Raw genomic sequence first — 12,981 nt, forward strand, 5'->3', positions numbered from 1 at the left:
GCAGGAGAGTGGTAAGCGGAAGGGATGACCACTTCTCTCGCCCTTCCATTGGCAGCGCTAGAGCAGATAAAGAAGCGGGGAGGTATTGGGCATTATTGACTAAAACTGTGTTGTTAATTGAAGTGTGATTTCATCACACAAGAGAACAGAGGAATTCAAATCAGAACAAAGTAACTACAAACGGTTATCAATAGCATTTTATATTTTAGAATAAACAAGTTTCTATCTTCAATATTTTCTTTTTTATTGGCCTTTAAAATGTGGGAGGTTTTATTGGATTGTCTTGTGTATATATAATGCGTAGAAGGGTGTTCTGCAGTTCTGAGGGAAAAAAAATATTATGAGTAGAACAAATGAGTCCTTAATTTTGACTTTTTATCTGACCTTTTCCCCTCGGTCACATTTTTTGTTCTTCCTGTATCTTCTAGCCTTTAAATACTAGTTGCTTATACTCTTACAGATTAATGTTCATAAATATCTTCGCCACATACACATTAATTTATGTCTATATGTGTGTTACAAAGAACGTTATTGAATTTTATGTAAATGAGACAGTCCAAATTTAAGTAAAATTACATGTGTGTTTTCGTTTTATTCATTTATTATTATCAATAATAATAATAATCGTGTTCAGTATATTTCTAAATTAAAATATCGTTACAGAAGGTATGTTGATGCATGAAGTAAGGGAATCAGCAGGTTTATTTCTAATAGTGGTTCAAAAGTCCTTTCATGTTAAAACCAATGTTGCCTCACTTTTCTGATACCATGTGTTACATACAATAGAACTTATAATCAAATATTCGATATAATACGTTACACTAGCTATATGCATTACATTAATGAATTCGGATAATTTAATTTCAGATTGGAGCAGATGGTGCTAATTCCAAAGTGAGGAAAGCAATGGGTATTAAAGCAATGGAATGGAATTATGACCAGATGGGAGTTGTCGCTACACTGAAGTTATCTGAGGTAAGAACCTTATGTATAGTATGACTTCAGTTTTATCTTTTATAAAGAACCTTCACAGAATTAGATTATACGCACCTAATGTTAGTTCAGAAGTCGTCGCCTAAGCACATTTAATGGATTTGCGTAATGCTTGACATAGATCATACCTGGAGACTTTAGCGACGAGTTCTTATCTCGAAATATTAGAGTTAATTTATCAAAATGTAGATGAATAAAAGTTACGTAAGAAAATAATCTATTTACAATATGCACAGAATTTCTGTAAATTGTTGAGGCTAGAAATGTTGAAGAATTATGAATAATATAACTGCTCAGATATAAATGAAGACGTTAATATTGAAAGAGGATCTGAAGCAGTATGTGGTAAATCAATGTAGAATGGTATGATAAAGTAATTATGTATCAATTGGCATTGATGGGCTTACTTTAGGTTAAGAATTTCGTAATTATGGGTGTACGGTGATCGAGGAAAAGATATTTTACCTATTTCCAGCGAACTCAATTTCAAAACCTCTATTAACATGTTTCTTAATGTAATGCATGTCGTTTGTTTCAGCCATAACACACTGATTAGTGTTTAGTGGTAACCATTTTATACAACTAAATATTCCAATCCAGTTCTTAACTATACTTATTTAGATCCCCAGCCGTCCCATCAATTTGCGGGACTTAAGGTGAAAGTAAATTGTGGGGCCAATTATGTAGGTAAGGATTCCATGTCCAGGTTGCACCAACTTTGACTTTCCAATATCAATGCTAGTGATATTTCCACTAATTATGTAAAACAAGAGGAATATATTATTATTTAATCATATCATAACAAGCAAATTATCGGTGCATTCACTTGCAGAAACCCTTTGGAAATATCGTTTTATTTTCTTGGATACAAGATATCCAAGTTTAGAGTTTAATAATATATAAAGTCATATCTGCTACACATGAATTTTACAAGTGTCATACTAACGTTAAGTCGGATAACTTACAACTTTGATGGTGCCATTGTTAATGTATTTCGCGATATTAATACTGGACAGTTGTATGGTTGTCTGACATAATGATGGTCCATCATTTCCAAGTATTTTGAACATCAAGAATGAATAAAAATAATAAATAAAAAATAAAAAATTGTTATCTTAAGTGCGTAGATAAATTGTAATCTCCCCTGTGATATTTCGTTATCGAGTTCCTAACAGCCATTTCAAGCAGATTTTCTGCAGAATAGGAATGAACTGCTACTTAATTCCGCCCTTCCTTCCTTCTATAATGGGAGAAGAATGAGAGATCCAACTTGAGAGATAAATGTATAAATAGTAATGCTATTTTGGATATATATTTATACCATATTTCTAAATGCATAGAACTATTATGTACATAAGTACAGTATTTTCTCATAGTGTTTTGTAATAGTTCTAGGTATTTAGAGATGTGGTGAAAATAAACACATATAATAGCATTACTATTAGTATATACACACTTAGCTGAAATTTTATTCTGGGAAAATCTGCTTGAAAGTGTAACCGGGAATTCGATAACGGAATATCGTAGAGGATTACAACTGATATACGCACTTAAGGTAACATTTTTTATTATTATAATTTAATGTTAGTGCATTAATTAGTTTAATATTTTAGAAATAATTAACTTTTTATGTTACTTTTCCTGAAGGACCTAACACTTTCCATCCATGGTGCGGAGACCCTCGAACTTAGGTCCTTGGGCAACACCTCACTTATACTTATCCCACGCACGGGATATCCCTTTATATTCCAATTGTCATGTTCTTAAGTTGCATCATAGTTTAAAATGTTGCACTGTTATTTTTGTAATAAATTCGTCAACACTATCTTCTAGAAACCTAAATAAGGTATACAATGTAATTTAATATCATTTTTTCCACATTGCAATTGTATTGAAACCAAGAATGTTATGAAGTGCAATGACAGTGGAGGCAGGAATATGTAACTGAACCACCAATACGTCTAGGCATTGTTCGCTTGCGCGATAAGTTTGAAAGAGAAAGAACAGTGGTGGATATGCATAAGGGAAAATCAGGATGGCCTTGGCAAGCCACAAGTGAAACATCGTCTGTTCAGATGTTAGATGCATTCATACGCTCATCACAGAAATCAACACACCGATGTTTATGTGAAGAGAAGAATGCTAATTTTGTTTGCAAAATTATGTAGAGTGATGAATAATTTAAATGGCACGATTAACCTGCATAACTGTGTATACTGGATCCCCGAAAATCCACGTGTTCATGTCGAGCAAGTGGTCAGTTCTCCAGGACTCAATGCTTTGTGTGATCTATCATCAAGGGAACCAGTTGCACCTTTTTTTTTCTTTCTTTTCAAGATACGATTACCTGCCAGTGTTTGATGACAATCAATTTCCTACTTGACCACATGGCGACCCGGCGACTTTCATGCAGATGTACTCGCCCATATGAATAACACTGTACGTGGATGTTGGAAGGACGAAGGAACCCGATTCCTTGTGTATTGTTGTAGTACTCAGAATAACATAGCAGCTGTTATATTTTAAAGTGTGTTTACTTTTTTTTTTTTTTTTTTTTTTTTTTTTTTTTTTTTTTTGAACGACCCGATATATATGTGTATACTTCTAATGTTTAAAAGTAAATCGTGTATTAGCAATTCGTAATTTTGGAATGTTCTTTCGTAGCTTATGTGCTGTTATATAATTCAATGATTAAATCGTTGTCCTGCAATTAGTTGTATTTATGTGAGTTCTTTTATTCAGCCGTTTATTGTAGAAATAAAGATATTAAATTTGTATAAAATAAATATTCTAAAGATTTATCCAACACAAGTCATATTCCTTCGTTACATTTGATGGTTTATAATATGCAGGAATAATACTCAACAAATTTCCAAAATAATAATATAATTGTTAAGAAGTGGAGTTGCTTGGTTTACTCTCCTGGTGTTAAGATTTATCTTTCAATCTTTTTTTTTCTTCTTCTTCTTCAAATAATGGAAAACTTCATTCATATTATCTAGAAAATAGTGAATAGCCATTCATTTAGAAGAAAAAATACAAGTTAAGTGCTAGAAAGAACAAGTGATTGTATTGTTGAGAAAATAAAATAATTTATTTTTCATTGCAGCCAACTGAGAACATAGTAGCTTGGCAACGATTTCTACCAACGGGGCCTATTGCATTACTTCCAGTAAGTTTTGGTATGTCTGTTTGCTTCAGCTGAAATTTAGTATATAAATTGGAATATCTGTATTATTGCATCATAATTGATGTTCATCACTGTGCAATTTTCAGGAGGTAAAGTTTTATAATAACACATGTATTTCCGACTGTAAATTAATAATGCATTGTTATTATTATCTATACAATTAATGTTGCATTACATCATAAATATTATGATGAAACAGAGGCACACGAGGGCGAAAGGCACAAACCACGTGAAAACAAAGGTTGATACCATAATCAGGCAAGGTATCAGAAGGCTGAAAAAACCATTGGGTTGCAGTTTAACTTGAAAACTAAGCGAAAGAAACAGTGGATAAAACCAGAATAGAATAAATGAGTGGTAACAAACAAATTACATTTTCTGTAGCAATGAATTTGGACTGAAAGAAAGCATGTGTTGAATCCTCCAAGATCTAGTACTACTTTTTTACTTCTAAAAACAAATGCAAGGTTACACTTATCTAAAAGATAAAGCCTTGAGACGAGTATCTGCCGTATTATTAACGAGTGTTTACTTAAGTCTAACATTGTTAAGGCCTTCACAATAGACAGTCACTTAGTAACAGAACTACACTCTTTTTTTTTCTCTCTCTCAAAGTAGTAATGATTGGATTAGAACGTTATTCATTTTTCGAGAAATCACTTTCATTTCTCATCTATAATTTTTGAGTGTATTCGTTTAGATTACATGCAGCATGTATTAACAGTTTAGGAAGTGAATTCCTAATGCATCGTGTACGACACTTGTTATTAAATCACTGGATTCCGTTTTGAAATAAACGTAACTTTGAGGTTTGAATTTAGAGTTTGTTCAAAGACTAGTTCTGCAAAAAACAAAGGTGGAAGGTTAATTTTTAAAATAATGCAAATATATTGAATATTCGAAAGTTATATCAAATATTATTAGTATTTCTCAGAAATTAGGTAAAAGTATGACCTTTGAAAATTTAATGTATTTATTTATTAAATAAACTTTCTTTGTTTTCTTACATGTATTTATTTTACAGTTAACAAATGAGCTTAGTTCGCTGGTTTGGTCTACATCAACTGACAGAGCCAAAGAGTTATTGAAATTGCCTGATGATTTGTTTGTGGATGCGGTAAACGAGGCATTTGTAAGTACGTAACGAAAATAAATTATAAGAGATTTTTCAAATCAACATGTCACACTTTTGTTTCTTGTGTATATAATGTGGAAATTTAATATAATTCGAAAATTAAAACATAGAAAGAACGATTTTCCTTGATAACACACTACAGAATCTTTGTCCGATTTCTATCGGATCGATTTTGAAGGGTATTCACTTTACGAAATCTCTTCGCCAACACCGATACTGTTCTGTTAGATCGCCAACACTGACCCGAAATCGGAGTTCCCATTGGAGCAAACTTCGGCGAAGCACAAGCAATTGGAATTGGTGCTCTTCAGAGGAATGTCTTGAAGCGGAATGAAATACATTCTTAATTCCCGTTCCATTTCCTAATAAGAACGCAGAGAGAATTTGACAGTATGAGTTGAAGCCTTGTCCGTAAGAATCTTCACCTGGTTGATGTCCGCACTGTATATTTGTTAGGTGTCGTAATGGATCCTGGAAGTATCTTGCATTCACTTTCCCGTTTTTAACAACTTTGCTTACAGCAGCTTTCCTGCATAACTAAATCCCGTAACAATCATAAACCCACGCGGAAAACTTCCTCGGTAGTGGCCTTTGGCATTGACAAACACCGTGTGCGTGGGTTTCCTTGGGGTTCTCCCGTTTCCTCCCACTTTCTTCATTCCACTATTTAATTCATTTCTAATTATCACCGTCTCCTTTAGCCTCACTGGCATAAACGTGGGACTTATAACTCAAAGATTACATTTCATTTTCATTTTTGGCCTTTAGCATTCTTGTCTCACGGTTAGTGCAGTAGAATAGTGCCAAAATATTTCATGACTGGCTACAAGCGGGAAATTTTTCAGGATAAAGGTACACTTATTGGAAATCTGAAAAACTACGGAACACAAGCTGGTAGTGACGTCACGTGGCTGCAGTGACGTCACAAACATGGCCGACCATCTGAAACTTTACTGTCATAACTCAGAAACCATTGAATTGAACGGAACTGATTCAGGCACCGCTGGAACCGGAATTACAAGCTCATTATACGAGAGTCATATTCGTAAAGTAATATCTTCAGGGAGAAATTTGAATATTTTCATTTTTTGTAGCCATTTTGGTTCACATCTTTTCATTTCAATACTCAACGGACTCACATTGATGAAAACACTAATTATATTCATGATAGCTGTAATTAGCTCAATTTTAACTCTCTCTAAAAAGACCAAATAGGTTATTGTGACTTTTTTTACTTCCAGATATATATTCAATTTTTAGAACATATTTGACGTAAAAATAAGTTAAAAGCCCTGAATGTGCAGAAATTTAAAATATTTCAAATGTGCATAATGCAGACACTATTATGCACATTTGTTCTTTTACTTCTATGAGTGATGTCATGTGTTAGGCTTGAGCTGCAATATCTTTCGTGGTCATATGGTTAACAACTTACCCAAATTTGACATTTCCTTTACCAACCAGTTAACTCCTGCCACATCAGTGCCAACCATAGTGCTGTCCTTTGTCCAGATGTTACTGGAAAGATCTTCCATCGGTTGTGAAGACCAAACCCTTACTAGACAGAAGTCAGCTGCCTTGTCAATAACACAGTTGATCCGGTTTAACAGCATTAAACTTAAGCGGAGCCATCTTACAAAATCACAGCATCAATCTATCGAACGAGAAACACCACTTCCTTTGTACATAGGTCTTATGCTCCATGCCAAAACTAGAAAACGTGACATTATAGATTTGCTTTCTGAAAATGAAATTTGTCTCCTACGACAGAGTACAGCAGGTTTCTGCAACAGTAACTAATAGTTTGTGTGAATTATTTAAAAACCATGAAGTTGTGTCCTCCAAACCTTCTCCCTGATGTCACCACTACAACTGTAGACAATGTTGACCAGATAGTTTCCACGGTACCAGCAATTCAATTATTCAATATTGTGCTACATTCTAACCTACAATCCTCATACTACAATTTCCCAGTATTAGTGCAGAGAAGATGGACAGGAAAATAAAGAAAAGACTTCCAGACTCATACACCACAGTTCCTGCAGTTTATACTGTCAAATGTGATCCATATATTTCAATAGTTAACCCTGTTTACCCATCTTTTTCGAGTCCTATAAATGCAGCATCAGACTGGCTTGATTCTGTATACGCATTAATTACAAGTGAAACCGAATCCTCTGATGAGACAATATTATGGGTGGCCTACCACTTCAAAAAGGATGTGAACCATAGTATGCCAAAATCCCAAAACGCATTAATACCTTTACTAGAGGAAGTCGTTCATTCTCCAGCGATGGTTCGACATGCCATGATCTTAACCCTCACCAGACACCAGTTATTACAGGTGATCAACCAGTGCATGCCCTGATGAAACAAATACAATGGAAATATCCAGAAAAGTGTGGAGAAGACAAAATTTTGGTAATGATGGGAGGGCTCCATACTGAAATGGCTATCATGAGTACGATTGGGACTTTGTTAGAAGGGCAGATATTAGTCAAGGCTAATGTCATTAGATCAGGGAGTACCGAATCTCTCCTGAAAGCCTCTCATGTTAAAAGAACTAGATATACTCATCAAGTATCAGCGGGAAGCGTATAGTCGTTACTGTGAAGCCTCTAGTGATAAAGATATTACATTTGATGAATGGCGTAATAAGGGAATAGGCGAATCGTCACAGTTCGTGTTTGGGAATACAACACTAGAACTCAAACACATGCTACTTCAGTTTGTGAAGAGTGTACGGCTGGCAAATTTAAGTCTATTCCTTGACACTCTTCTTCAGGTTTGTCCGTGGTTCTTTGCCTGTGACCATGTTCATTATGTTAGGTGGATTCCAGTATTCGTACAGAATCATCTTGAATTGCCAACTAGACATCCCCAAGTGTACTGCGAGTGAGAGGGCTTTTTCATATATCGCAGATGATCATCTACATGAGAAAAATACTAAAATCGTAAAAGCTGATGGTTGTGCTGTAGATATGTTGAATAATCCTTCTTCCCTTCTGAAATAGATGATGGCTGGCCCAGCAATCGTAAGTATTATTTATTACTATGAACAGGAGGCTGGTTTAATTGATAAGACAGGTGTGGATACAGAGCACAGAGAACACACACACACATGTTAAATTTGCGGTTCGGAAAACATTTGTCAGATGTACTAGAGCAATTTCGTGAACAAGGAAACCCGTTTGAAGAACATAGTCTTATGACAGCTATTACCAAAGTAATTACGTGAACTGAAGCAAAGGCGTCTGTTCGTCAGGCAGCGGCATTGGGTAAATAGCAGTATGATACATACTTAAGGAAAAGACTTACCGAACTCAATAAATCCATACATGATGTCATAAAGCGAAACAATCTGCAACTCTTCAAGTTGAAACGAAGCCCTATATTTTTTTTTTCAAGCAAAAGGAGAAAAATATCTTTTCTGCGCCATAACTCGAACATTCTTTGTTAGCTCTACGTTGCCTGTAGTAACGTGATGCTGACACCGACGCCTTCTTCGCACACGAGGATCATGCCTATCCGCCATCCATATCTGAGTTTGGACGATTAAGAAAACCATCCAGCAAATCAGGTATCATCGAACGCATTAAGAAGAAAGCATCTCCAACTGACACCCTCCCTGAAGACCTACCCAAGTGTTAAGGGCATCTCTCTGGGAAATCCCCATGTAAAGGGCTCTCTCATGTTTAAAGCTGGATGGCTATGTTTGCGTAGTCACCTAAAATCACCACAAAGAATATACTCTCAAATTTCCAGCACATGAAAGATGGGTGGAGGAAATATTGACACCTGTAATTCCCTTAACAGATATAAGTTAATCTGCTTAACAAAAATAAATAAATAAATAAATAAATAAAAAAATAAAAATAAAATAAAATAAAATAAATAAATAAATAAAAAACTATAATTGAATTTTATAAGAAATTTGATACAGTTGAACCGAAATAAAATTATTTAGATAGTTAATTTTAATCCTCTTTTACAGAAATCAATATCCTCATCCCACGTGAGTTCATAGTTTATAGTCGTCTTGCCCCTTTGACGACTTTCTCTGGTTACGGCCTTTAGAACTCAATTTTCTCTGCCATCCCCTTACCAGAGGATCTTCTATTATCAGATAAAAATTTAAATGAAGACTGAGAAGGAGTGTTCACAGCCTCCTCTGGACCCGGCCAAGCGGCACATCTGAAAGAGAGATAAGCAAATATACAACGGTACTCACCTCTGCCTCCAGGAACATGGACATCTAAAAGATCACAGCTCCAAGCTAGACTTACGAATATCTATTTTATTGAACACTAAATCACTAACACTAACAAACACTATACATTTTTTTATACACAGAAACTAAGATCTTTGTAAAAAACAAAAAAGGATCGATCAATCATAATGTGTGTACTTTATGTTAAGATTTTTTTTAAAAGAATTTCTATTCTCACTGCTATTGTCTCTACAGTTTCACTGTAGGCAGTCCTTTTCTCTTTTGGAATTAGTCTTCGTCACTCCTGTAAGGTCCTACTTCTTTCGATGCTTTTCTTGTATTAATCCTCTGAACAATGTAATTTTCTATCTTCGAGATCATTGATCTGTCCACCTTCCATTTACTAGATTAGTTTTTTTTTATATATATATATATAATCAAGGTGTTTATAGCGAAGTCCTCGCCCTGAGAATTCGTCGTCTTGTCTATCAGGAATGAACAGTGCCGAACGAACACAAGATGAAACACAACAGACTAGTAGGTACAGTGTTCATTACACTTTCACATGATTCAAGTTTCACGTTAATTTACTGGTTGAGTTTCACTAGCGAGTATCAAGCAAAATTAATTTTCTGAACAGTGACGATTATCAATAGTAATTGATAGTTATTTTTAATAGCGATACATTCCGTTGAGATTTTTGGCGTGTCAATCAAAGCACTAACTATACACTATCTGGGTCGCAATTTATAAACAGAACTGAACACAGCTTTCAACGAGAATGACCATGTACTTGAGTTGAACGGACCGGTGGTTAACTAAGAACTAACTGTTTACCCCTTGAGTTTCAATATTTATTGGTTGTCTCTCAAAAGTCGTAGAGACTCTCTTTACCTTCATTGTTTTTGGGATTGTTGACCTTTTCCCTTGGTGCTGTCCCACCCGCGTTGAACCAGTGACATTTTGACAAATTTGTAAATAATTTAAAATTTACATACTGTCACTCCATTTTCTGTATCTATACGTACACTTAGAGTTTATTCACACACCCCAGTATGTCATTTATACCAAACAATTATTACAATTTTATTAAATCACGATTTTATATTTTGTTTACTAGTCGTTAGGACCCCGTTTGGAATCTCCAAGTAGACGTTTTGTGTCTCTGGTATTTAGTGCACTCTAGTGACAGGTTTTAAAATTACCTTCTAGCAGGCGGGAAATGATGGACCTGTCTGCTTCTGTTTTTACTTTTACATTTTTTCAAAATTGACTATGAAATGTTTACATACAACAAATAATAACCACACATACAATAAAGTATATAAGTAATTTACTTATTTTTGTAGATTTTTGGAGTTGTCATCTCTTTCGAATGTTAGGCGAACAAAAAAATCCCTCAGAAGGTGAGTCGTCTGCTCATCCCTCCCTCAGACATACCACCCGCCGCCATCCAGGAGTGCCTGAAAAAAATCTTTTCGACTGAATTGGAAGCATGCGGGAAACAAAATATCGATGCAAGGCCACGTTAAACATTTTTCTTAACTTGTATCGAAATTTCCAAGAACATTTTAATAATAAATATTACTTATTAATAATATACCCTTTAAATCTGGTACTCCTGACATAAACGCTATGTTTTCTTTCCTTTTTTTTTCTGTCAGGCTCGCCTACCAGCCAAGTTTTACTTAACGGTTCTTCTCAGAAATGTGAAAATACAGGTCAGATTGAAAATCTAACACCTATTGTAACAAAAATTTAGCATTAAGGTGTATACCTGCAAACAATAGAGTGAGTTTGGAAGTAACAATAGTTGCTGATCAATGCTTCTAACTTCATTTCATTTCCCTGATTTCCGTTCCATATAGAATATACGTTATACACGTGCTTCTCTTTTGGGCTTGCCCCCTACTTTAGGTTAGCAACTATGTTAGCTCAAAGGTCATTGAACTCTTGACTTGTAGTAATGTTCCGGCGTGTGATACGAAAGCTGAAATAATTTTGTAAAGAGAGTATTTCTTAGACAGAGATTTTTTTTGAGACCAGATTGTCTATATCAACATGAATATCAAGACCAATCAATATGTCAGATATTGATATTTGATGTCGGTATCGATATTCGATATTGTCAATATTGATATATCTATTCAACATCGATATCAGAAAAATATCGAATTTCAATATCGAAATTTCGAATCGCACAGCCTTAGGTACAAGTGATAGAATTATCAAAATTTTCAACAATTTTTACAGTTTACAAAATTTGATAATTAGTCTGGAAAAAGTCACAGAAAAGTTAAAAATTAGAAATTCCGAATTCTGGCAGTCACTCTGGAGTGCAGCACTGCTTCCAGCAGTGAAAAATTCGTATCGAACCATGTAGGGATCGCGCAGGGGAATACTTTGAAGGGAATAGTGTTGCTATTGTACAAAATGATTAATAGAAGATTTCGTAGCATCAACTTTTTTTTTAAAGCCACACCTCGTATGTTACGTTACGTTGTAGGATTCTTAATTAAATATAGAGTTATGATATACACAATGAAGTCGTTCCATTAGTTTTCTAAAAATTCAACCAGAAAGAGCTTAATTTACCAGTAAAACACGCTTTCTGAATTTTCTCCATAAAAATTAATTATGTGAGCCTGTTAACGGAATATATGTTTACTAAGGACTCACATGAAGAAATTAATTCGAGCTGTTGCAGAATAGATCATCTGAGTAAAATTTCCTTACCATTAAGCATTCATTTCAGCACTTCCCTAATGTCTTAAGTTTTATTTAATGAGTGCGTGAGAATTATCGTGAATGAAACAAAGATTTTTTCTCAAAGCCTCCAATTGGGACTAGTGATTCAAAATCATAAGTATAGAGCTCAATTTTCAAAAATATGACAAATTACAAATTATTTTATGAAAATATGTAAAATGTAACTTACAGCAGCATATAATATGAAAATTATAACTTCACAAATATGTTCCTGTAATAAAATATTACTTAATGTAGAAATAGATATTAATAGAAATTATTTTTTATCGAAATAACCGTAAAACAAAATATTATAAATAGCATAGTTCTTGCTATGTATAAAATAGTTAATAAGTTAGATATTTAGACATTCGTTTTTTCCCCACAGTGGAAGAAATACCCTCATAGTCCGATTGTGGAGTCTATAATGAAAAGCTTCTACAACATAGTTCAATCAATTTCACCCTCTTCTGTTCCATCACGACAACTGCAGCCCAGTATTAGTAATGTTCAGAAGGATAGTCGTGCTGCCTTTCCGTTAGCATTCTGTCATGCAACCGAATATGTTGAGCACAGAGTAGCATTAATTGGGTAAGTATTATTTGTATTCAGTCTATGTTCAATATACGTGTTGTTTTTGTACGGGCAGTTTAATTAGACTTGATATCTAGGTTGGATATTCTTCAATACGTTCGTTTCTGACAA

The 12,981-nt window shown here is 34.4% G+C and overlaps 1 protein-coding gene across 1 annotated transcript in view; it reads left to right on the forward strand.

The window, feature by feature from the left end:
- The first annotated feature begins 845 nt into the window (after positions 1-845).
- Positions 846-12,981, forward strand: part of Coq6 (ubiquinone biosynthesis protein COQ6, mitochondrial) — a 57,486-nt gene continuing 45,350 nt past the window's right edge. Inside the window, exons 1-4 of the mRNA XM_081747426.1 lie at positions 846-975; positions 4,103-4,165; positions 5,208-5,315; positions 12,665-12,867. Coding sequence (XP_081603552.1) covers positions 907-975; positions 4,103-4,165; positions 5,208-5,315; positions 12,665-12,867 — 443 coding nt within the window. The 5' untranslated portion in view covers positions 846-906. The remainder of the gene's footprint in view (positions 976-4,102; positions 4,166-5,207; positions 5,316-12,664; positions 12,868-12,981) is intronic.

Source organism: Thermobia domestica, unplaced genomic scaffold, assembly GCF_964235325.1.
Source record: "Thermobia domestica unplaced genomic scaffold, izTheDome1.hap1.1 HAP1_SCAFFOLD_234, whole genome shotgun sequence".
Lineage (NCBI taxonomy): Eukaryota > Metazoa > Arthropoda > Insecta > Zygentoma > Lepismatidae > Thermobia > Thermobia domestica.